General features: G+C 41.2%; 1 protein-coding gene across 2 annotated transcripts in view; it reads left to right on the top strand.

Annotated features, from left to right (window-relative positions):
* pex7 (peroxisomal biogenesis factor 7) overlaps positions 1 to 25,978 on the top strand; it is a 36,809-nt gene extending 10,831 nt beyond the window's left edge. For both annotated transcript variants that reach the window (XM_067482082.1, XM_067482081.1), the window contains exons 7-11: positions 2,888 to 2,994; positions 3,242 to 3,355; positions 8,383 to 8,438; positions 17,199 to 17,298; positions 25,329 to 25,978. In XM_067482082.1, coding sequence (XP_067338183.1) covers positions 2,888 to 2,994; positions 3,242 to 3,355; positions 8,383 to 8,438; positions 17,199 to 17,298; positions 25,329 to 25,412 — 461 coding nt within the window. In that variant the 3' untranslated portion in view covers positions 25,413 to 25,978. The remainder of the gene's footprint in view (positions 1 to 2,887; positions 2,995 to 3,241; positions 3,356 to 8,382; positions 8,439 to 17,198; positions 17,299 to 25,328) is intronic.
* Positions 25,979 to 27,358: the final 1,380 nt, after the last annotated feature.

Genomic DNA, 27,358 nt, shown 5'->3' with positions numbered 1-27,358 from the left:
GTGTTGGGTGAAAGGAGGAAAATGCAAACATTTCATTAAAGTGCTTGAAAAGGGAGAGGAGTTCCTCTCCTCACTAGGGAACGGATGCTATGAGCAACACAGACCAGTAGCGTATTTCCAGAAACCAGGGATTTTAGATTCAGTTGAATACCAGCCTGTGCAGCACTGCTTTAAAATGTTCTGAGAAACATTTTTGCATCTATTTGTGCAGGATGTAACTGAATCAGCGTCTGTGCTGCTGCCATAGGAGCTAATGGTGCCGTAGATGAGGGTTGCTGCACTTGATTGGTCAGAACGGATCGATACGAGCCAATCAGTGAAGGGATTTGCTGTTCTGAGGAAGGAGGCACATCGAGTGTAAACAAAATAAATATTGGCCTCAGCATCATTTATAATTAAGAGTTTTCACATGATTTGACAGCGATGTGTGTGGGTGAGAGGTGTTGTTACAAAAGCTCAGCAGTACTTCTGTGTATCACATCAGTCAGGATCCAATTTTTAACTAAGTAACTTCATCTTTTATCACTTTTATCATTAAGAAACTGTTTCCTTTTTGATTTTGTCCAAATACTCTCCTGCCTTCGCGCCTGCAGACATTTGTCTTGCTCGTTTGAACTTGTGGAGCTGATTAGACGCCTGGTTTCATAAATTCACAACACTGAAGAAACACGGTTCTCCATGAGAATCCTACCTTAGGAAATCCAGTTTCTCGAGCCCACTACCGATCACACAAAGCAAGTTTCTTGGTTTCAGGACAGAAAACATCTACAGAAGACAACGGACCATAGCTTGGTTACTGAAGTCCATTCAATGATGAGTTTTCCTGACGTTAAAAAAACCACAAACTCGGCAGCGATTGGATGAGCTACGCTCTGTTGCACTGATGGACACACTGCTGTAGAAAATGACATTAATACAAAATTTACTATGTGACATTAGTGTCGCTCATGTACAGTTAATGATAACTGACAGACTATATGTTCACACTGTTGGTTTTATTTCTGAGACAAAAACAGCTGTGAAGAGGTCAGGATTATTTCTTTGGGATCTTTTTACAGTCTAACATCAGTAAAAAGCTTAAAAAGAAACACTAAATATTGAACTGTTGTGCTGCTGCACACACACATCTAGCTGGCATGTTTTTCACTTGCCGGTGCCAGAGGAGCTTCCAGCACACTGCTGAGAATTGGATTTCGTGAGCGAGGACGAGAGGAACAGGGAGGAATAAATTAAAGATTGTGAAGGGTTAAAATGGATAAATCGATGAAGAGCGGGAGGATGTGGTCAGGAGGAGACGCTGTTGGGTGGGTGTGTTGGGTGTTTTAATCCAGCGTTGGGATTAAAGTGGAGGTGGAGAGAGTGAAGAAGATGAAGAGGAAACTGAAGGAGAGGATTAATCTTGTGGTCAGTAAACATGAGGAGAAGCCGGGAAGAAGTTCCCTCTGTAAACTCTTTAATCTCTTCCCTGCAACACACACGGAATCTTCAGGCCTTCCTCTTCCTCACTGAGCTCCCAGTCCAAACTATTCTGCTGTCAGCCTCACGGTGACTTCAGGTGACGTCGTTTCTGAAGAGCCTCATAAGCCTGTTGGGCTGGTTTATTTCATTTGCATCTTGCAGATTAACTCTTCGGTGGCCCCTCCCCTCAGCGTCTTTGCATCACACTAAAGTTTATATTTAAATGTCAATAAAACATTAGTTTGGGATTTTTACAAATAGGTTTAATGCAGAGTGCGGTTTATCTTTGTAATGTGGTGCAAAACTGAAACAAATGAGACAAAAAAGCCATGAAGAGACAAAGGCAGGATGAGAGACCAGAAAAACGTACATGCTGTAACTGTACATTTCTACGTGTCGATCTGCTTAATCATCAATTCACGGCCACACAAAGCTGCAAGTAGACAAATGACAGCCACACAACCAACAACGTGTAGCTTCATTGTTCCCCAGAAGTGGTTAAGAAAATTGCAGAAAGGTTTTGCCCTTTAATTTCTGCTGTCGGTAAACAGCTTCCATCCCTCAGCTCTTTATGAAGCAAACCCAACACTTGGCTCTGATTACGACTGAAAGCAGGAACAACTGCAGAGTCTGAATGAACTTCTCAGAACCTGTGGGCTGTGAAATGAATCAGGAGAAAGAGGGAGGAGCAGAGTGTAAAGGTTTTATGTGATGATTGTCGCAGTGTGTTGCCAGACCCTCAGCCTCTGCCCATTAAACACACACACACACACACACACTCCCAGTAAAATATGTCCTGACGTCTGAAGGAACTGAAGACACAGTTGCCTTCCCCTCAATTAACCTCTTTTTTTCTTCTGTCTCTCTTCATCTGCCTTCGTTATATTTTTTCCTTCTGTCTCAAGCTTCACAGTCTCTGCTCACTTGTCAGGAACAACAGTTACTGTAATAGAAGGAAAGTGCATAATAACAGGTTTAGGGTTGTATTTTAATATATTACAAATATTAAATAATAAACATATTCAGGGATGTGTGTATATATTTTGATTATTTCTGTGTTGAAGCTCTGTGCAGCTTTCTGACGGTGCTGGCTGCTTTTTATTTGCCTGTGTTGGTCCAGCTCATGACAGAGTTGTGTACTGGGACACAACGCAATTGTCCATGAGTGGAGAGATTCTGCATATGAACCTGCCGGAACCTGATCTGAGATCTGAAATCTGTCACACTGTAGATGTACAAACCGTAGTAATTGCTGCTCTATAAATCCACATCTAGACATCTTCTCTGCCTCTGCCCCTGTATCGGCCCGTAAATCTCTTTTCACACGACCACCTTTTGCACATCTCGAGTGCCAGTGAGCAGCGCAGAGGTCACCAGCTGTGCTCAGACCGGGCATGCTGGGTAATTCTCTGTCCTATCTCTGTCCCAGGTGATGGGACGCTCAGAGTCTGGGACGTGAAGTGTGCAGCATGTCGATTGGCCATCCCAGCACACAAGGCGGAGATTCTTAGCTGTGATTGGTGCAAATATGACCAGGTAACACACTCAGCTGCATAGTTGGATTTTCTGGGTTCGGGGTTCGATTACAATTAAGACTGGATTTACTTTAAGTATTAATCCAAATATCTTTTAAATAAGATTTTAAATTTAAATTTGGTTGGTTTTTACTTAAAAAAAACATTTGAATTAAAATGTTTTAGTGTAAGCTGCTTTATTTCACTTTCATCTTTGATTTATTAACATTTTCTTATTGTAAAGTTTCTGTGTTTTCCTCTGTTTGCAGAATATTTTGGCAACGGGCTCTGTAGACTGCAGCGTGTGTGTGTGGGACCTGAGGAACGTACGGCAACCTGTCAATCGACTGCTGGGCCACACCTACGCCATCCGTAGAGTTAAGGTACACACACACACACACACACACACACAGGCCTTCATATGCTCCAACAAATGTCATGTAACAACATATTGTCCTCAGAACTGAGTGAAAATGTGTGTGTGTGCAGAAGATGCAGTGCAGAGCATGACAGCATCAAAACACCCACTTAAATGGACCTAATAAGACCACGCACACACTCTCACGTGTGTGTGTGTGTGTGTGTGTGAGAGCAGACAGCTGCAGAGGAGCTTCCAAAAACGTCCCAGTTTCACAGATTATGTCACACACGCAGATGTTCGCACTGTACTCACACTCTCTTGGGGTCACTCAGGCAAGCAGAGTTTTTCAGGACAGGTGTCACCAGTTGATCTGAGTGTGTGTGTGTGTGTGTGTGTGTGTGTGTGTGTGTTTATCAGGGTTTGCAAATCTGTCAGATTGTATTGATTTGCCGGACGGAGCAGAAAGGAGGTGAGAGGATTCATGATCAGCAGACAAACAGATAAAAACAAGCTGAAAGAGTCACTTTCCATCCGACTGGCAAGTCGAGCTTACAAAATATTAGAGCTAACATTTAGCTTTTTTGTAACTTGGGTTTTAATTTGGTAGTTTTGGCACTTTAACAGTTTACTTAACGACAGTTTTATTCTAACCTAACAAATGTACAGTGTAGCTCATTTTTTGACTTAAATGCGCAGCAAGAGTTAAGCGATGTGCATGTTGCAGCAATATCAGTTTCTATCTCTGGCATTGTGCCCTTGCTGCAGCTTTATTAACCTAAACGCTTTTCTGCACAGCAAACACTCAGCAGCTGTACACAGATCCACAGTCGGAGTCCAGAAACATGCTATATGGCAGTTTAAGTGGTGTTGAAGGGCTGTTGTTTGTCATAGTTTGTGGGGTTTTTTTAGATCGTCTGATCACTGTCTACAGCTTCCTGACATGTCAGTCAGAGACACATTTTTCTTAATTATTCTTTTATTTAGATCACATACATAATTTATGAACCGGGACTTTCAGTATTGGATCAGGTAGCTCCTGGGAACCAGATGCAGATTTGACACATCCTACATGCAGCTTTTTTTGGTTATTTGATCTAAAGCTGTAGACGGCAAAGGTGAAGAACTGCTCTTGATCTTTTTTTAGTAAACAGCTCAAATAACAACTAGTCTCTTACACATGAAACAGCGGCTTCAACACTGAATAACAAAGATTGGATTCTTAGAGTCATTTAAATATAAAATAAATATTAAACACTTTATCCTTGATATAGAGGCTCCAGCCTGTTTACATCACACCTGCTCCGTCCTGCTCATCTGCAGGTAACCGTGTTGATCTGAGCGCTCTGTGTCAGAGCGTTTGTGGTGGTGATGTGTTAGGCGTCCTGACCTTTAGGCTACAGGTCGTGTTGATGCCAAATGTTGCTGCTCAGCAGATGTCAGTACTGAAGTTTAAAGCGTGTTCTACCCAATGGCAGTGGGGGTCACAATCCCTTTCTGGAATCAGTTTAATAGATGTAAGGTGTTCTATTCTGGGATAATCTACTTATATAATTCTTCTTCTGTGTGTATCTGAAGGAGCCTGATTGTATCACAGCGTTGTCTCCGTTTGGGTTTGAAGACAAAATGTCCAAAAGGTCTCCGTGTTGTTAACTGAAGGAGTTTTTACCAGAGTGTTGTCTAATAAAGGACATTAATAAGCTGCATCACAGGAAGCAAAGAATTCAAAGCTCCAGCTTTACACAAATGTAACTGAAGGAAAAATGACATTTTTGAAGTACTAATGAACATGTTAATCAAGTTAGCGAGTTTTTAGTTACACCTAAAAAAAACTGTATAGGCATCTGGGGGATCACGTTGTGCTATGGCAACCACTAAAGGGACAAGCCGAAAGCCGCTGAACAGGTTGCGGTCATTTGATTACGGTCAGCAGCTGACTAAGAGGAAAACGAAGAGGAAGACGGAGACGGTAGCAGTGAGAAAGGTGTAAAACGTGGCTGAGAGTGATGAGGAAGGTGAAGCTGTCAGAAGCAGAGCGGGGGAACAAATGAAGGAGCAAATTAATTGAACGAGTGCTTCGCTGACAAGTCGGCGAAATGACTCTGTGCGGACGCTTCTCAGTCCTCCTGTTTCTGCATAACCCGCTGACTGCTGAGCAGAAATAAAGGGGCTGGAATCTCTGCTACACCTGCCTCAAGCTGTGTTTTCACTTTGATGACTTTTTTCCTGTCGTTCACATCGTTTCGTAAGATGAGGGACAACCAGCGTGTTACATTTACATTTATGTATTTTGGAGATAGTACTTATTACTATTACTTATATGTAAGATGATACTAGTAATTTTACTTAAAAGCTACAATATGCAGTTTAGTCTATGGTAGCTCAATGGATAGAGCCTCGGGTTGGAATGCAGAAGGCCGCGGGTTCGAATCCCAAACTCACCAGGTGTGGTCCTGCCCAGCCACCAGGGGCCACCTTGGTGCTGGTCCCAGGTAAAAATGGGACTGTTAACAATTTCAGATTGGTCAGTAGGGTGAACCTTGCTCAGAAAAAAGACAAGTGAACATCTCTGAACAGCAGCCACTTCTGTGAGTCTGACTGAACAACACCTCCCTGTAAAATGATAAGTGATGCAACATATGTCTCCTAATAATACATAACACACTACACCATCACATAACACTAGGAATGTACTTTAACATTGGTTTTTCCTGGTCAGTAATGAGAATGAGTAGTTCTTCTACAGCTCCTGATGTGTCATAGTCATTCCAAAAAATTCCAAACTACTATTGTAATGACTAATGAAGCTTTTCTTCTGTCAGTCAGGGCTCATGTTTGTATATGTGACTGTAAAAAGACTCTATCTTTTTAATTTCCTGTTACATCAAATCACAGAAACCACACAACAAAAGAGAAAACATGAACACAAGGACTAACACAACTAAAGCAGATGCAACCAAACACACAAAGTCCAGTTCAACAGGAAAGTACAGAATAAAACATCTGCGTCTACAAAAGGCTTCACCACATGACATTTTAATCAAATGACAGCTAGACCACACTGTGTCACATGATGGTTGGATGTTGTCTGCAGCTGTAGGATTACAAAAGGTGGGATAAACATCTCGTGGAAAAAGGAACTGGCAGCACAATGATCCCTCTGAAACACATGAACCTGCAGGCGTCTGTGCACTGAAACCAACGTTTTGATGGCAGTGTGCTACGGTGCCGTGAAAAAGTACTTAACTTTTCCAAATTTTGTCACGTTATAACCTCAATCATAGATGTGTTTTGTTGGGATTTTAGGTGACAGACCAACACAAAGTGGAACATAATTGGGAATTGAAAGGAAAATGATAAATAGTTCTGCCCTTTACTCTGATACCACTAACTAAAATCCAGTGGAACCAGTTGCCTTCAGAAGTCACCTACTTAGTAACTAGAGTCCACCTGTGTGTAATTTAACTTGAGTATAAATCCAGCTGTTCTGTGAAGCCTTCAGAGGTTTGTTAGAGAACATTAGTTATCAAACAGCATCATGAAACCGACCACCTTAACTGACAGGCCGGACAAGGAGAGCATTAATCAGAGAAGCAGCCAAGAGGCCCATGGTAACTGTGGAGGAGCTGCAGAGATCCACAGCTCAGGTGGGAGAATCTGTCCACGGGACAACTATTAGCCGTGCAGTCCACAAATCTGGTCTTTATGGAAGAGTGACAAGAACAAAAGCCATTGTGGAGATAAAGACATAAGAGGTCCAAGTGGAAGAAGATGCTCTGGTCAGATGAGACCAAACTGAAACCTAACACTGCACATCACCCTGAACTCACCATCCTCACTGTGAAACATGGTGGTGGCAGCATCATGTTGTGAGGATGCTTTTCTTCAGCAGGGACAGGGAAGCTGCTCAGAGTTGAGATCAAAGCATATTCATGTGTTAGAATGAGCCAGTCAACGTCCAGACCTGAATCCAATTAAGAATCTGTGGAAAGACATGAAAATTACTGTTCACAGACCCTTTTCATCCAGTCTGACTGAGCCTGAGCTATTTTACAAAGAAGAATGTGCAAAAGTTTCACTCTCTGCTGTAGATGTGCAAAGCTGGTAGAGACAAAGCCCAAAAGACTTGCAGCATTAATTGCAGCAAAAAGTGGTTTTACAAAGTATTGACTTGGGGGCGAAATACAAATTTTCACCACAATTACCATTATGATTTTCCTTTCCCTTCACAATTATGTGCCACTTTGTGTTGGTCTATCACATAAAATCCCAATACAATACATTTATGTTTGTGGTTGTAATGTGACAAAATGTGGAAAGTTTCAAAGGGTATAAATACTTTTGCCAGGCACTGTACATGTGTACTAATACTACTACAATGTCAAACTTGGTCAGATAAGGTGCTGAAATAGAACGAAGTATTTAAGTATTAAAGTAGCTCAACTTCTGGTTCAGTTTACAATCTGTTTTCGCTTGTGGCTGGTTTCTTTTATTTTTACCTTAAACTTTAAGTTAAACGTTTTCAGAAAATGGCAGATGGGAACCACAGACTGTAGTAAAACATTTATCATAACTGGTTGCTACCATTGCACGTTTACATTATTTTCTTCATAGAATTGGAGCTTGACATGTTATTTTCCACACGTATGAAACATGAATAAAAAAAGCCATTTTTATCTAAACCAGAAATCTGGTTCGCACAATCATGACAAAAGTTTCTAACTAAGTCAAAGTGGTTGTAGAAGCCCGATTAAGTTGGTTTCTACCATGTATTTGTTACATTTCGAAGGCACTTTGTAATGATTTAATCTTTTTACTGTGTTGTCTGCTCCTGCACAGTCACAAAGAAAACCAGGAAGCAGCGTTTTACACTGTTCTACGGTTTAAATCCTCAAGGCAAACTTCCAGAAATGTGATTACTGATGTTCTGCAGACGTAATCAGAAATACAGCACGTTCCCTGGTTACCTGGGTTACGGTCACCCTCATTCACAGTATTTGGGAGTAAAATCCAGCATCACTTTCCTGATTTGTTATTTTCTGTTTCCTGCAGTTTTCCCCCTTTAGTCCGATGGTGTTGGCGTCCTGCTCATATGACTTCTCTGTCAGGTAAGATATTAGCCTTTATATGCTTTTGTCTTGATCACAATGCACAGTTTAAACTTTGTTTCATAAAACTTTAAATGAAATCACTGGCTTTCGCGGTTGCATCTTATTGTGAAACACCAGGAGCAAAGAGCCACAGTACAACACCTTCAATCAGAGGTTTCCATTTTACTTTAATGAGCCATGGAAATGAAGGCAGTCGTACCTGTTTAAGTCAAATGAAGGTTTACACAAAGTTCTTTGTATTAGACTCTAGAGAGGGAACAAACAGTGCAGCTGAAGACAAAACCCGCAGCGTGAATGTGGAATTTTTTATTTCTGCTGCTTTACTTTCAATTTCCAACCAAAGTGGATGATGGTTTCTTTCTTTGGGTTTCTCATGTGTAAGAACACTGAGTGATAATATGTGATAACCAGTGTTGAGCTGCAGAAGGTGAGTTAATAAATCGCGTAATTTCAAGCAACGCTGCCTCTGTGTCTCTTACCCGAACATGCAGCTTTTTCTTTCTTTCTTCATCTCACTGACAGTTTTCATGGCTTCCAGTTTCTATTCTTCACCTGTCTGCATGTGCACCAGATTTACAGACTGCGCTAGATGGTTATAGATACAGTGGGGGGGGATGTCAGTGGTCTTTTAGCAAAACCTTTGATGTCAAATATTAAAGTAAATGAATAATCAATCAGGGGAGAATTAATAAGGAAATGAGAAAAAAACTTCCTACTTCTCAGATATGAGGAATTAGTTTCATTTGGTTTGTAAATGTATTTATCATCATCATCATTGCATCTTTGAACAAAGAAACATGCAGTGTTGCACAAACTTTACGGGATCTTTGGGAAAATAAAGAAAATTATTAATATTCACTATTCATCTTGCACACTAAAGAGCATAAACCCTTCGAAATATCACAAATAAACATTTGCAATTGGTTGATCTTTGTCCTAGTGATAAAAGCAAACTAGTGAAAACTGCAGCCATCAGATCTGTGGAGCGATGTGGAAACGTGATAACTGGGTTACAAATGATCTTTTTTTTTTTTTGGTCGTTTCTTCTTTTAATCACATTGTGTCTTTCGTGATCGAAAACGCATTTTTTGCAGAAGTTCTTGAAAATCTGTGATACAGTTGGATGGAAACTTGACTGATTTCCATTATTTTACACTTTAGTCGTTTAGCAGACGCTTTTATCGAAAGTGACGCACAAGTGACTGTAAGTTATTACGCTCTTTTACACACTTACACTTATTGTTATTATTATTATCCTGGATTCTTCCATATGTTTTTGACACGCCACTAGTCCTAAATGCTAGAGACACAGCTAGAAACACGGTTCCAACTCTTGTTGTTTCCAGCCGCCATTTTTGGAACTGCAATTGAAGGTTTTTTTACTTTCATGTGTTTCCATTTCTAAATTGTTCAACGCTGTCACTCAGACAGGGGTGATGGCTTTCAGCTATCACACCCATCCTGGTTTTACATTAAAAATCAGTTTCCAACCTTGAGTCTGGACCATCAAGACATGAAACCAGGAAAAGATTTTACGGCTACACAATAAATACCACATATTTTCTAACCCCAGCTATTAGGTAAAAAAATACATTTTCTTTCTGCAAATCATTTTTATCAGTTTTATAAATGTCTGTACGTGGCTCAATTCAGCATCTGCATCTATAGCATCTGTCGCTAAAGAAACGGGACTGGTGGCAAGTTCAAATGCTGAAAGAAATTCCAGGCAGATCTATCAAACGATAGAGAGAAAGTGAGGAATAAATGCCAAAGGGAAGACAGAAAAGCTGAAAGGTAATTGTGGTGAGAGCAGTTTCGTTGCCAAACCTTGTGTTTTATTGATCCACTTCATTTCATTGCCTCAGATACTCTGTGCTGAGTCCTGTGTTCATCATTGGCCCTGACACACACACTTATGCTCCCGTCTCTGGTCCAACATTCATTGACATAATACATCCCCTAGTCCCTCACTCCACCAACACAGTCGCTGCACGAACGCTAAACTAATTCCAAGTCGAAACATAAAAAGAGCAACAAGATAGGACCTGATGAGCTGTCCACTCAAACATAGAAACACACACACACACACACACACACAGTGGGAAATCACCACCTGACAGACTTATGCAAACAGCATCTGTGGTAATGATCCTCAGAAACACATAAGAAATGTCCCAAACAACATTTATTTTTGTTTTCCAACCAGAAGCCCGGACGCTGCGAGAAAAGTAAAACGATTTCAGGCATAAAACACATGCATCTTAAATCATGTTTCGATGTTTGCTGAATTCAGATGCGATTCTGCAGCGACGCCTCCCTCTCACTGACACAGTTACACATTCATACGCCCCCATTAAACTGCTGCTTCACACTCTTATTCAGCTTTTCAGCTTTTCAATTCCCCTCCAAAAAACAGTAAAAGCTTGTGTCAAAGTCTGCTGTGGTCCTGCAGAATGTGCAGGTTCTTCTGCTGACAGAACCTCCAGTCAGGTATTACAGCAGGTGTGTTGACGTGTCTGTCTAAGACTTAAGTGTGACATCTGGGTCTTAGCTATTCATCATGCGTTAAGTACCTGGTCACCACGCTGGTATTGGGTCTCTAGCTGCTCTTCAGAGAGTCGTCAGAAGTGCACAGAAAATCATTGGCACTCAGTTGAAGCCACACAGGACCAGACTCATCTCATCCTGGATACCATGTTTTTACTCCTCTGCCCTCTGGGAGCCGTTAGGCTTTAGGTTTCTAAACTCTCACACCAACAGATTTAAGAACAGTTTTTATCCAAGCACCATTAGAGAGCTGAACTTGGCACAGTGTCTCTTGTCTTTACATCGTCCACTTTTTGTACGTCTTGCAGTGACAATAATGGCACAGGTTGACGGATTGATTGACATACAGATTTATTGAAAGGTAAATGTAAGTAGTAGCATCGCATCAGCACAACTTGGACACCTACGAATAGGAAAGTGGATCATTTAGCAGCGGGCAGATATTTCTCTCAGGAACTGGTGGAGACCAAACCGAAGCGAGGTTCTGCTATAACATTGTTATGCTGTAGATTAGGTCTGTAGAGCAGCTTTATGAAAGACTGGATTATTGACCTCCACGTACTACGTCCACTCACAAACCCAGACAGTGTTTTTTGGTGCGTATACTCTGAATCAGGGTTAGCGTTAGCTGCAAGAAAAGAGGATTTGAGGCTGTCATGTTTGCTCTGCAGGAACATGTCAGCCCACTGATTGTAAATAAACCCACATTAATTATTAATCCTTGAGAAATCTGAAGCTCTTTGTAATGTCTGACGAGAGGTGCTTGCTTTCACACAGTAACCGAGAAGGCTGGAAGCAAGTGGTTAACGGTGTAAAACCTGAGAGCGACACGAGTTTCTCCCACAGTTGGTTTCATGAGAAAATCAGCAGATGACCCGGACGCAGAGGAAAGTTTTTGCAACGTTCCACAAGCATCAGAGTGAACAGACGCTCTATCTTTAATTTAATCTGAACTCTCTTTGCTTCTTTATTAACTTTCCTGTTTCACTTCTGTGATAACAGCTACTGAGGGTTTACGTCATCGGAAGTTATATCAGTAAAACACTGTGAATGGGATGAAGCCACGGCTGCACATTACCCACAAGTTTCCATTGATAGATAGAGACTCTATTCATCCCAATGGGAAACTCATACTAGCAAGACAAAGAAGAAAACCTGGGTCTGCAGATGTACAAACTGTACCTTCAATTGAAGATCTGTCTGATAAGTAGGTACATAATTCCATTTTTAATACTGTGGTCTGTTGTTCGCTGGCTTTGTGTGTCACGACCCTTAGCTCTTCTGGAACAGAACTTTCTCACTTTCTGTCTTGCCCCTGAATGCCTGATAGACGTTTACATGCACTTCAGTAACCTGCTTACAGGAAACCTTCCATACATGCAGCAGCAGAGTAACCTGAGTTCTCCTCCACCTTGGACTGGAAGCCTGGCTCACAGATTTCACTGTATGGTGACAGAAAACGCTGCTTTATGACTTTACTGTGTGTGTGTGTGTGTGTGTGTGTGTGTGTGTGTGTGTGTGTGTGTGTCGCAGCAGCGTGACAGGACAGTGAGGAACCACATATGCAGCTAATGCACCACAGCCTCATTTTAAAAAATGCACAGGGGAAATTGATTTATTTGGACGTGTGTGAGACACTTTGTGTTGATTCCATTTTCTGTCAAGAGACAGACTTTGTGTAAAAAAAGAGGCAGCGTCACTCTGGTGATGCTGTCTCTCTCCTTTCATGCAGCTGCTTTCTCCTGTCTGCAGCCTTTTGTTACGCACATGCGCAGTTTGAGAAAGCTGATTAGAAACCTGCTTACATGTTTACACGGCAGAGAGGTCAGCGTTCTCTGACAGAACTCTACCTGGGGAGACCAGGTTTCTCTAATCCCCTACTCCGGTCTCAGAATCCAGCTTCCCCCTTTACATCACACTTAAGAAATCAGCTTTCCCGAGAGAACCGACTGTAACCTGGTTACCTGAAGGCGACGTCATCGATTTTCAACTTGCTTCCTATGGCTTTAGTTTAGAGTGTAAATATACATGTTCTTATTTTCGGCTTGTATCTGAAAAAAACTCCTCCAGATGACATCACCTGGATAAGCATAAGCAGCATAAGCAATAAATACTAAAGTTTTGATGCTGCAAACACTTTAAGAATATTTGACAATTACAAAGTCCTACATACTGTATATGTGATAACTTTGAAAACAAACTTTGAATCGTGCCGCTAGAAAAACCTTCTGAATTATAGCTGTGAATCGTCCGGATTATTGGATTATTACATTTGAAATCTGAGTGTTGCCACATCCACCCAAGCGTGTTTTTACTCGTCACACCCTTCACTCAACTCTGTCCTCAGACACCGGTCTCCCTGTGTGTTTGGGACACGGGTTGTAACAGGTCCGAATAATGATCTGCTCCACCTGCACACACAGGTGGAGCAGATCATATTCAGACAGGTTTCTATAGCTCCATATGTACACACAGACCCTCCCTCTCGTTTTCCTGTCTGTCCATTTTATCATTAAGTTTTTAAATGGGTCTTTCAACCACCAACATGTGCCTCTGAACACATGCATCTTGGGTTTTGTAATGTAATTTACTATTTGATTTATTAGTTTTGTTAGACTTTGATTCCCTCAGAATGAACTGAAGTAACTGTGATGATCGTCTGAACATCATCAACATTTTTAGTTTCATTAGTTTGACAAGATACAAGCAACACATTCCCATCAGCATCAGCCTGTGCTTTTTAAAATACCAAGTATTTTCAGCATGTGCAACACATTTTGAGGTCTTGTTTTTCCATTGTCAGTATTCCTGTACCACCCATTGAAAACACTCTGCGGTCATGTTTTCCTTTTCAGCGGCAGGTTGGACGTCTCATGTTGACTTTAGATAATGTGTTCTTTTCTCATCTGCTGTGTGTGTGTGTGTTTAAAACTCCTAACATTCATTTCCTGTTTAAATCTAAAGCATCGGTGACATCAGATCACCACTCTCTTAACATTTCTGTCTGTATCTCGTCACTTTTCTGGTCGAGCTTTCTCTTTCAGTTTCTTCCTCATATATTTTTCTCTTGTACATTATTTTTTTCTGTGCCTGCTGTCACTAATGAGTTTTCTAGTAAGAGTGAGACAAAGCTCACCGGTGAAAGGACTGTAGCTCTGAATGAAACACAATAGAAGCTAAATGATTACCTACCATGGAAACTGCAGACAAAAGACGGCACAAGCCCCATTGATAGAAATAACATGGTGTATTTGTCCAAGTTGGACAGTCACCTGGTCTTCCACACACATTCACGTCATCCAAACCTTTAACAATGTGAATCTGATGCTTGTGGAAAAACATTTCAGACAGACCCATGTTCTCTACATCTCAGTTAAAATAAATCTGTTTGGTTAGTTTAGCAGCTGTTGATTTATCTGCCACCACCTTTCTTCATTGTGGCCTATTATATTTCAGGTGCAATTAGTAATGTTAGAGTTGTCCAGCTGTCCAGCTCTACAGTGACCAAAAACCATTACTCATTCATCAGAAATAAATGTGAATTCCTAATCTGAGACTTTTAATACAGCATTTCTGCCCATATCGATTCTAATCATATAATCATTTATCAGTTTACATCAACGCATCTGGCATTTGTCTTTCATCCAAAGCAAGTTACAAGAAACGTACAAAGCAAACCAACAAACAAAAAAGCAAAGTCAGAGAGACGATAGTAAAAGCAAAGTGACATGAGAAGAAATGTTTCAGTTTTTTTTAAATGTGGAGACGATAGAGTGGAGGGTCTGCAGCGTAGAGTTGCAGAGTTGAGTTGTCTGTAGAGTTCTGTCTGCAGCTGTCACTTCTGTTAGTAATATCCATCAGAGAGAATAATAGCTGTGGCACATCTAACCAGAACCCACTTCACAACCGGTCGAGGCAGATGGTCGTCCACCCTGAGCCTGGTTCTGCTGGAGGTTTCTTCCATTAAAGGGAGTTTTTCCTCTCCACTGTTGCCTAGTGCTTGTTCAAGGGGGAATTGTTGGATTCTCTCTATACATCTTTAGAGTCTTGACTTTATTCTGTAAAGTGCCTTGAGATGACTTTGTTGTGAACCGTTGCTATATAAATAAAGTTAATTTGAATTGATTGGCTGAAACTGACATGACAATAGAGAAGTCATATTGATTCTATTGTGAAACTAAACAGACTGGAGAGATTATTCTGCAAGAACTAAATTCTGCCCATTTATCTGCTATTTGTACGTCTGCCGACCGAGACACTGACTCACGACCCGACGGTAAATCTTAATGCACTGACTGGGATCTTTGTGGCGGAGACGCTTTCATTTCAGTGGAGGTCTTTTTTCATTGACACGTCGTTAGTGTTGTGTGAGTCAACGTGCCAGACTTTGATTTCATGCGCACCCAGTAAAAGCCCTTCAGCTTAAATTGCACACGGCATAAATATCAGAAAATATATGTCTTAATAGTTACACTGTTTGTTATTTGCCTGCAAGAAAGTAGAAACTCAATCGTTCAACATTATTCATAAATCAGTTTGAACCCTTCTGTGCAGATACATTCAGTTTAATCATGTTAAAGTGCTGCTGCACTGAACTCTGTGATCTCTGTGAAGCATCCTCACATTGACAGGACAGTATCTTCACTTGGAGAAAGTCTGAGTTATCAATCAGCCCAAATCAACGAAGGAAACCGTCTCTGCTCATTAAGACTGAACGTTAATCGGTTACTATTGCAGCATTGTAGAACGCACACCCATGAACACACGAGGAGGGAATTGAGTGTGAGCAGTGATTTACACTAACAACCCACTCAATATGTATTATCTCTCAATGGCTGCCTCCCTCCAGACCCCATCCCTCATTGTGCGCGTGCATTGCAGCTCCAGTATTAATACAGGTCTGATGGAGCCCATTGGGAGCTGCAGTGTTCCCTCTGAAAATGATTTAATTACGTTTGCAAAGTGGATGAGTCTGGAGGGAGTGTTTGCTGCGTCAGGGCTTCGGTGAACACACTCACACACACACAAGGAAGAGAAACAGTTTTTCAATTAGTCCGATTGGCTGCTGCTGCCCTGAGGTCTGGAGGCAGTGTTTTATTGACTCTTGTGTTTTGTCCACTGCTCGTCTCACTCAGCCTCCTGCTCAGTCTGTTTTATTTCTTCATCATCTTTATTTTTTATCTTATTCTCCACAGTACATGGCTGTTGGTTTTTAAACCCTTTCAGCTCTCGGTTTTTAGAGCATCAATAAGATCTAAAAAAATATAACAATAAAGGTTGAAATGTTAGTGCAATTGTGGAGCAAACTAAAGGTGCAGTGCTCACTAATATACCGACCAGGCAGCAAAAACAACCCGAAATCTTTTTTACTGGTTGACTTTGTTTAGCAGTCACCAATGTGTTTTAGGATAAGGTTGTTGTGGTTGGATGGGTTCAAATCACAGCACTTTACAAAGACAATTACTCTTTTCTCCAAAAGCTTTTATCACTTTTTGCTTCTATTCAAAGTGACTTACAACCAGGCAGCAGACACTAGGGACCAATTAGCGGTTCAGTGTATCGAGACACTTCAATTTAAAGCTGGTGGGACCAGCAGACGAACCGATGACCCTGTGGTACATGGACGTCTGCTCCACCAACTGAGCTACAGCTGCCCCAACTTCACCAACACTGGAGTTTCAGTCGATTGTGAAACTGCTGCTGTGGTTGTTGTAACACACTGAGTCACATCATGTGACACAAGGTGTTACTAATCATAACCACGTTTATTTTGTGCCTTTACTTAATCCTGGTGTTTTTGTGCGTAGTTCAAACCAATCTGTTGTGTTTTAATTGTGCATTTTTGACTGATCACACTAAAATAAATGCGGCTGCCGTTTTGGGCCAATTTTAAAAGATGGCATCAACCACTTCGGTACCTTAAGTGTCGCCTGGCTCCGTATGTGGAGGCCTTATTCAAACAAACGGTGCTGTTGAGAGGGTACAGAGTGGTACAAGCGACTAACTGTGCTTTGTGCATAAAAGCGTTGAGGTCTTGTATAATTAGCCAGAATTTATTCAACAACATAAAAATCCACAAAGATCTTTTAAATATACATCAACAGTTTTTACTATTGTTAAAAAAACCCATCACAACAGATGTGGTACATCAGTAGTGATGTAAATTGAGAAACAGTAAATCGGGTTGAAGACTGATTCTTTTGTTTGCAGGTTCTGGGACTACAGCAGGAACCAGCCTCTTCTGGACACTGTGGAGCATCACTCAGAGTTCGTCTGTGGGTTAGACTTTAACCTGCACATCCCCAACCAGGTAACACACATTTAGAGCAAGTTTCATGTAAAAGAACAGGTGCAATCTTAAAGTCCTATGAGACCTAAGACTGTCCCCTTAACTCTGGCACTGGCACACAGACTCTGAGCAGGAGCTGGACGTAACAGTTGAAGGAAAAAGGAGGTTTGGGCTACGAAATGGAAATTAACACAAGATGTGATGCAGCTCTGCTGAACGATCCATCCATTCACATTACAGTGTCTCTGTCATGTTAGCTACAGCTGCTAACTGCACGGACACTGGTGGATTTGTTGTTCATATTGTCTTTGGTACCAACTGTCTGTAAGTTGTGGAGAGTTAACCTTTAAAGATTTAGTGGCTGAATTCATTTTTTAAAATGAAAATGGATTTTGTTTCAATAATGTGACGTGAACCCTGTAGTTCTGCCATTTAACTCATTACTGTTTTTCTTAATCCTCACTGATTTTTAAATAGACTGATTTGATCATTCAGCCTGCGTGTTGAGGTTTTACACTGTTATTGAAAGGTGGCCAATCAAATTTGCCCGGTAAAATATATACTTATAAATATATACTTCAATCTGTCTTTGGGTTCAAATGTGTCGGCCTGAAGAAGCAGCAAATTGAGGAGGCGACTGGTTTTCAGTGAAATTTTTGGGTGTCTCTCTTGAGGCTTTGTGACCCCTCCCCTATGGAGACGTAAACCCAAAGTGGTAAAAGTGACATCCAGCAGAGTTCAGCTGGAGGTTAAATGAGTGGGAAACCCTGAGAAACACTATGCTGGGATCGAGGTTTTCAGTGTTGAAATCAGCTGCAGTTTGGTTTTCTCTAATGTGTCCGAGTCTGCAAAGATAAAACAAGGTTATCACTTTTTTACTGAAACTGATTCAACAAAAGTTTAGCTTTGTCAGCTAAACCTAAAACGAGCTTTAAAACGCCCCAGGTCTCTTTAATGTACATGGCTTTGCACATTTCATCCCATTAACTACGAATGCTGCACACAGCACTGCTGACCATTTTTCAAGACGTGCCATCAGTTTGGATATTGATTTCATAAATTCGAGGAAATCATTTCACTAAAGCTTTCGAGCAGAAAAGGGTTTTACAACTGATCCATTGATAGTGGAAATGGTATCCAAAGGTTTTAGTCGCAAAAAAATTAAGCAATCATCCTTGTTTGCCCTGGATATTTACTACAACGAGATGCCACAGCGGGTTATTGTTTGCTCAGTATTCATCCGTTTGGCTCTGCATGTGGTGTGATAGCTTGTACAGGCTGATATTCCTACAATCAAACCAAATTAACTTCCTAGTTCTGTGGTTTCCAAGTGTCTGCGGGGTAAATCTGATGTTGGGAGAAGGGTCAGAAGATGGTGATGGAAAACAAAACATGCTGCACATTAATGCAGCACCATTGTCATGCATCTGTTATTACTTCAAATAAAAAAAGCTCTGAAAATTAAAGTTGAAATTATGGCAATTTGTCTTTTATAAACAAACCAATGAATGAGATGAGCTGTGACAGCTGGAGCTGTCCGTGGTGCTGAAGCTGCTCCAGTAAAGAAGTTGGCTTTTCTTCTCATTATCAATAATATTACTTATTTATATATATTACTTAATATTACTGACTGTTTTACAGTCACTCTGCTGTAGAGCTCAATGATTAAAAGCTTAATCTTGTGTCTAAAACATTCACCAAACTTTTCTTCTAAATAAAACGATTCACAGTGAAACCTACTGTAAAAATCGTGAACCCCTTTTTTGTTTCTTTGTTCTTGCACAAATCATTCTCATAAAACATGATCAGTATTTCATGCAAATCCCAAAACTACATAAGGATAAACTCATTTAAACAAATTTAAATGAGACTTTCATTCACTAAGGAAAATTACTTTTGCCACACACAAATATGTATGTGAACCTCTAGGATAATCAGTCCTGCCTTATTTAAATCTAGGTTTACGATCATAGTCTGATCATGACAACACGTTTGTATAAGTGTGTCACCAAGAGATTTCTGAAGACATTTAAAGACGAGTTGATGCTCACTAGGCTGAAACGGGTTACAAAGGAGTTTGGTTCGAACATTTATGTCTTCTGGAGGAAACAAAAGGTGTGAGACTTTGACAGATTAGAGAAATGATTTAGAAATACATTACAGGGTTTAGTCCTTGTCAGATTACTTGAGAGCAAGAATCATTTCTGTCTCCAGAATCCAGTGTTTCCTGCAGAATCGCCTTTACATTTACCTGGCTGCCTCCAGGCTCGTGTTGTCAACATAACCTTCCATCAGCCTCTTCAGGCCGAGCCAAAATTCGCACCCTGGGAAATCAGAGTGAGCATTTTACCAGGACACACACTATAACGAGGTGGAAGTGGGTACGTGACGGCACCTCACAAGCTGGGGCTTGAACCCACAGTGTCACACTAAGCAGAGAAAGTAATAGAGTAATGAGCTGTCACAGTGTGTGTAGGTGTGTGAAGGGGAAACACCAGTAATGAGCTTTTTGTTAGCCGTGCTCTTATCAGACATGTGGTTACAGGAAGCAGCCGGTAAAATAACGCAGTCACAAATAGCTGTTTCACTGCTGAGGACATTTACAGTGACGTCACAGAGCAGATCCCTTCTGTTTTTATGGTTTCTCTCCATTTGGGCCAGTCTCTCTCTGGTTGTCTTTGTCTACATGTCCTCAGGAAATCTTTCCCAGTGAATCACTTTGAAATTCTAAGGACAACTTCAGTCATTTTTATATAGAAATATATGGAAATGCAAACTTTCATGACTGATTGGATCAGCGTTGTGTCTGCACGTGTGCAATACAGTAAGTACTGTCCTCTGTGTTTGTGACATGGACAGCTGTGGGATTAGCTGAGTCAGCCCTTTGAGGAGACCACTAACCACAACCCCCACGTCTCCGTGGGTGGTCCCATGTCTGTGAATGTGGACGTGTCTTCAGAAAACAGACAAATGTCACCTACATTCAGAGTTTGATAGTGTCGGATAAAAAACCCATAGGGAAGAATCTTCTTACTGTTACAGCGTCTGTTATATAAAATATATCAAAGTATCATCAGCATATGTGTTTATACACGTGACACCAATCTGTTTGGCTGTGTACATTATTTCTGCGCATTCCAACTCAGTTCTTGTTTACCATCATTTTTATTTGTTAAGATACTGAACTCATCAAAAGTTGAGATATGGCTACAAAGAAAAGCTGATTGGTTCAGAGGTGAGACAATCAGAAAACAGCAGCAGGTGTAATTCTAGTGGAAGCAGCAGTTCTAAGCCTTATTCTTCGTAGGTGTGGGTCTTTGCGCTGTTAAGGCTTGTTCGCATTATTGTGGTAAAAGGCTTCTGCATGCTCCTCGTCATTGTGGTATATGTGATGAACTGTGTCGGCTGTGTGGACATATACAGTCACTGTTGACCATTACACGTGTATCTAATTCCTTTAAACCTCACACAACAAATTCTCTCTCATTCTGTCCTTTTGAGACCAGACAGCCATTCAGTACGGTGCCTCTGGAAGGGTCAGAGGGTAGAACCTGCACGTTCAAACTATTAAAACAAATGTTGGTAAATCACAGGATGTGGGATGAAAATCCAGCTGCACAAGCTGAGATCTAGTTGTGCTGCATTATCATTTTGGTCTAGAAACATAATGAACTCTAGTTTTTTCCCACAAACATCACTGTTTAATTCTGCAGACATGGGGCGAATCTGCTGTCAAACTCTTCCTGCACTACTTGTTTTGTCTCATCTTTCTTTGTTTTGCATCTCCTACCTTATTTCTGTCTCGTCCTGGTCCCTGTTCTTCCCTTTAAAGTGTTTTCTGCAGTGCTCACTTCTGCTGAGCTCCTATCTCTTCTCTCCTAATAACTTCTCGTTCTAATCAGTTGCTTTTTTCCTCTCTCACTCTCTCACACACACTCACTCACTGGTGAAGTCGTATCTTGGCGTAGCCACACGTGTCTAATGGATTACCCTGTTCACACACTGCAGGAACGGGAGGAAGACCTTTGCTTTGTGGTGTGTGTGTGTGTGTGTGAGAGAGATAAAGAGATACGATGCAGTGATTCAGGTCTGCAGGAGGGTAATTTTATGAAAATCCTTTTTCAAACTGCCACAGTTACTTTTGCTGCTACAAATACAGAACAGAATAAATGTCTTTGGTAGATTAGGACTATTATTTCAGTAATGTTCCTAATATCTTTAGCCTCCTTTATCTCAACACCACCTTTGACCATCCCAACAACACACACATACTTGAATTGGTACATTTCTGACAGTTTCAAGAAAAAAGTAAAACAGGAAATAGTCCATTTATTAGATACCGTTGTTATTCTTGGATTATTTCACATTTGGCCTTTAATGAGTGTTTGTGGCAGCAGAAACTGCCGAGAATGAATTTGAGTGAAGGATGTGATGCGTCTTCTCGGTCAGTACTGTCGTCCTGTATATGCTTCAGCATGGTGACAGTAACACAGGAGAGGACACAATATTTAGTCAGTGCTGGACTGTAAACCCAATTCGAACCATCCAGGAGGCATCAGGATGAGATGCTCGATCCACCTCATCTGGCTCCGAGCTTCCTCCAGATGTAAGGCATCCGAACCCTGCCCCCCTATGGCAGACACTCATTTATTCCTGCTTTATCTGTGATCTAAGGCTGGAACATAGACCGACTGATACATTTAGAGGTTCGGGCTTAACGCTTTGAATTCTGTCTCACTTTTAAGTTAAACTACCTACATCAGCAGTTGAGGTAGTTTCTGTTGGAAGCAGCTGATGACTAAATTGTCACATTTTTTTAGGGGAAGTGTCTCCAGGCTGTCGTTTAACACTGTTACCATGACAATTCCCCTGTGATAACAATTGTATTCCACTGCATGATTTATGTATTTTTTTGTGCTCTCAGCTTATCCCACAGCTGGTGGGGTGGAATTCGAACCCGCTGCCTTCTGCATCCCACCCCTGTGTATAATTACAGTATCTGCTAAGGCTTATTTTATTTTATTTTAATTATTGGTTCCTATAATTCCTCATTATCTCGTTTTTTGAAATGTAAAGCTGCCTAAGAAACATTTGCCAGACTTTGAAGTTTCTGCCTTTATTTTCCTTCCAGTCTTTTCGTATTCCTCCTCCTTTGTGCCGCTCCTCCTCCCCTCCTCCCCTCCTCATTACACATCTTGTCATTTCTCTCTCCCCCCTTTTGTGCTTGGCTGCAGTCTTGGCCGGTGACTGTGTCTTTCCATTACGACGGGCTGTTAAAGTTAATTAAAAAAGGGCATCCCTCCTCTCAGGGGCTGACTCACTGCACAACCACTTTGCTTACTCATGTCCTGAAACGCCGTTCAGCTGCTTAACTCGCTAATTCTAATGTCCCATCAGAAGGACAAAACAAGCAGAAGGGAAGCCCACTAATCAGAAAATGTGAAGAAATCCCCTCACGGGGTTTTTGTGATGTTGAATGGACAGTAATGTCGGAGCTACCTTGATATATGACCCCTAAAACCTAATCAGTTCATCCTCATCTTTAACCTGAATCTTTGTGTCAAATTTGAAGAAGTTCCCTAAAGAAGTGGACAACAATGGGACGGACAAATGTTATAGCCGTCACCGACGCAGAGGCGTAACGACAGGAGTGATGCATCAAACAGTGCAGCAGTCCAACTAAAGTTATTTGGTGTTTACAGCTTGTAGAGAAGATGTGAGAAGTGAGTTCTGAATGAATCTTGTGGTAAAAGGTTTTCTAATAACGAGCCTCATACTGATAAACCTGAGCAAACAAAAGTAGTTCCACACATTTGAACACTTCTGTCCACTCTGGTCTTGACACCTTCACTAATCTATACATTACATTTGAAATATCAACTTTACAAATAAGTGACTTTGTTTGAACTGACTGAACTCTTTTAAAAAAAAACCTCAGGCAAGCTGCAATTTGCCTTGAGATCATTCTATCTAAATATCCTTTATGGATTCTATGTGCAGCATGGAATCAACAGCGGTTCATGAAACATGAGTGTGGCACCATTGGGATCTTTGTGAAAGCAATGCTCTAAATCACTTTTGTTCAGTAGAACACAGCAGCTCAGCCAGAGCTCAAACTCAAACAGTGACACAGCTGACAGACAGGTGTTAAAACTATTCATTTTTTCAGCAACTTCACATTTTTGTGTCATACAGCCTTTGTGATAAAATTGTGGGCATTAGACATTTTTCAGTCCATGATTGCAAAACGAAACAGTGAGCAGGTGTGTAGCAATATCACACTGTTACAGTTATGGATTATTTAAAAAAATCTAGCAGAATCCCTGCAGACATTTTAAACCTTTCTGTGACTGAGCTGACTGTTCACCTTAAGGACGTAAACACCCTAAATGACTCAGAATGACAGGCAGGATCAAGACTTTCCAACCAGCAGGCTGCAGCTGTTTCTTCTTCTTCTTCTTCTTCTTCTTCTTCGTCACTGTTTAACCAAACACAAAGTTACTTCTAACACCTGCACTGATGTGAATCATAAATACCTGAGGATACGAAGTGAACCCGGTGTTTTACTTTGAAAGCTGGGAGCAGATGCTGAGCCTGTCAGCTGATTTGCGTTGTGCAGCATGTCATCCAGTTGATAGCCACATCCCTTGTGATTATAGAGTAGAGAGGGAGGTGGTACATGATCTCAGACGTCTCCCGACTGTGAGGAGTTTCGAAACAAACTTGATTTGTTATTTATTTAAATTGTCCGTAAATTATTTCTACTTCATATTTGTGATTTGTTTTTTGTAGGTTTATAACAATTAGATTTAATAGACCTGAACCGTGATGATTTATTTATGTGCCTTCAAACCTGTGTCTGCATCTTCGTGTGTCCTCCTGTGTGGGCACTGAGACGCTTGGGGGGAATAATTATGTTCTGCCATTAGAGGTAAAAACACACTGGATATGAATATAGATAGAAAAAGGCTTCAGGAACAAATGGACATTTTCAACATAAAACATTCTGCAGAAAAAGATGGAAACCGTGGATTCAGTTGTAAATACAACAAATATTAGGGACAAATGTGAGATTATAGAAGATTGTCTCTGTAGTGTTATGATTTGTTAAGATGATTAAAGGTTTGTGTCAATCTGCATCGTAGTGCAGAATGATGAAAGCCAAAGGTTGAATTGCAGTAAATGAAAGATGTTTATCTGATGCAAACCATTATTTAGGAAATCACACAGTCTGTTCTTTTGTCCCTCCAAAAAAAAGGGGATGCAGGAAGACGAAAGGAGGCCAGCGGCCGGTCGGCCGTCTCTCATAGTGCATTTGTCCCAGACCTTATAATGGAAGGTAATTTAGGGGGAACACTTTGATGTAAGTGTCCCTCAGAGGAGACAGAGAGCTGGACGTCTTGGCTGCGAGCTGTCCACACTTCACCTGCGGCAAAGTCTCGGAAACCAAAAACTCCACCTTTGGCTTCGTGTCGTTGAGACAGAGTGAAAAGACAATCAGTTAATCAGTGCAATTGCAATTTCATTCAACTTTACTTTTATAGCAGCACATCACAACAAAGTCATCTCAAGGCACAAAATACCGTCAAGATCTTACAGATTTATAGAGAAAACCAAATCCCCATAGATCTGCACTAGGATTTGGTGCAGAGGAAAAACTCCCTTTAACTGAAGAAACCTCCAATAGAACCACTCTGTCCTTGTATCTGCAAGGCTCTGTCAGTTTCACTGTGATGCCTGAGTCTTGGTAAGTGGCCTCCACGTCCACACACAGCCCAAACTTTGAGCCTGTGACAAAGTGTTCGACGGTGAATTTACCATCCTGTTCTCTGTACGTGGTGCTAACTGTGGGTTTCGTCTGTAGAATTCGTCTGTGTGAATGTGTGAGTGTACAGTAGCTATTCTCCAGGGCAGAAACCATCAGTAGACCTGCAGCCACACTCTCATACAGCTAGTTTGTGAAACTTTTGATTGTTTCAAGTTGTCTGTTGGTGAAACAACCCCCCAGAACCCAGCTGCATGTCAAATTGTCTGCGTTGTGTCGTCTGCAGGTGGTGGACTGTTCGTGGGATGAGACGGTGAAGATCTACTCACCTGCCTGTTTGTCTGCAGGAGCTGCCAGCGCAGCACCGTGACACACACGTGCAGCTGTGTGTAGCGGTGTGAGGACCCTCACTGCCAGAGCCAGGCTGCATTCAGTCCCCCTCCCACTCAAAAAACCCCAGTGGACTATAGGCAGGGGTGTGTGAGTTCGCTCAAAGAGGGAAAGAACTTTATTTACTGTAGGAGTCTGAAGAAAACAAACTGCTGCCATCAGTTACCTGTTGGTGAAACATTATGTAAATAGGGTTGTTTTGCAGTAATACTGAGGGAGGCAGCTTGACCCTGAACACAACATCATAACAATATTCAGCACTTTCACCATCACAAGTAACTCAAGCAATCAAAGGGCTTCTAAAAAAGTAAAGCAAAATCCAGAAAATATTAGTGCAAATATTTGCATCGCTCTGATAAATTAACCGAAAATCTGCTTTCATTCTTTTGTACTGGTTGAATGTGCATCAAACATTATATTGGTGAAAAAGTTTTGCACCCAAGTGTAAAGATCTCCATCTAATTATCTCGGATGGGTGTCAGCATGTCGAAGTCATCGGCTGCTGGATTTTCAGTGCCTTCAATAAAGCAGCAGCTGTCACATGAAGATGTTTTTCATATTTGAAAGAATATACTTATTTCCTTTAAATCTCATGATAATGTGTTTTGTTTTGTTTTTATTGTCCACTAACAAAGATGTAAAAATGTTGGTGGCAACATTGTGTCTCATAGGGACGATTTACAGCAGCGGGTGAATCCACATTTGGTGCTCGACTGAAGATTTTTGGCAGCTGGGTTCAAATGTGGATTATGATAATTAGCAATAACGACCAAATGTTCGTCCATTTCCAACACATTTAAAAACAAACTATCTAATAAACAGGATGATCAAATTTACGCTGAAAGGTCTAATGAAAAAACAAAAAAGAAACTGACAGAAAATGACCAACCTGCAGCTACAGTGTAAACATAGTGTGTAAACCCACAGCAGGCCTCACATCTGTACTGATGTGGCCTCCAAGCAGCAATAAACCAACACTGTGACTGTTTTCTCCATCACGTTAAAATGAAGTGAGCCTGCTCCACTACTCAGTCCAATCTGCATCACCTATAGTTTGTGGAGGAATGGAAGGATGCTTTCAGTTTGGTTCCCTGCAGAGAAGAGTCCCGGTCTAATTCCTCGGCCTTGTCTTAATCTCTTCTTCTGTCTCCGCGTGTTAATTGGAAGCTAATGCTCTGTGCTCGATAAGGGCGGATCTTCCTCCCTCGTGGCTCGGAAACGGATTTTCTGATGGAATATTTCAATTAAAATATTGTCCAAGTCATTTCCACGCCTGTTATGACTGATGGGGACTGTCTCCGATAAGGACAAGAAGGAGGGAGGTGGGGGAGGAAGAACCGTGGTGGCAAAACATCCAAACATTTCACTAACACGGTGAAACTGTCCAAGGATGAGCTGATTAGAACTCGAGTCTGAACAGACCAAATACTGTAATACAGCAGGTGGTTTCTTGTATTGAGCTGATCCACTCATGTTCATTGGACCTTGAAGTTTGTTTCGGTCATATTTGCAGTATGTTTGTATTTGTCCTGTAAAATACAGTAGTACTTTACAGACGAGCTGCTCAGGATGAGACCAGCACCATAGAAACATCCTACTTTTTTCAGCACGAGTCAAACCGTTGTTTCCTCTGGAGAATCCCCACATTTCTTTGTTCCAGCGAGTCAAGTTGATTATTACAGGGATTTTTCTACTTGTGCTGCTTGACCGAGATAATATTTGCAGTACTAGTTACTACAAGCATGAAAGTGCACGACGTGACTGGAGCCAATCAAATTTAAGGCAGCACAGCAAACACAAACTGAAGACACCTCAGTGCACAGAGATGTTTAATGTCAGGAATTCCAGCGTTTCATGAAAGCTGCTGTGGATTCAGCTAAAAGTTCTTCTGCTGTTCATTTAACAACCTGTAAATTTGTTTGTGTA

The sequence above is a fragment of the Channa argus genome, chromosome 17 (assembly GCF_033026475.1).
Source record: "Channa argus isolate prfri chromosome 17, Channa argus male v1.0, whole genome shotgun sequence".
Taxonomy (NCBI): Eukaryota; Metazoa; Chordata; class Actinopteri; order Anabantiformes; family Channidae; genus Channa; species Channa argus.
Note: the sequence above shows the minus strand (reverse complement) of the source record. Positions and strands in the feature narration are given on the sequence as shown.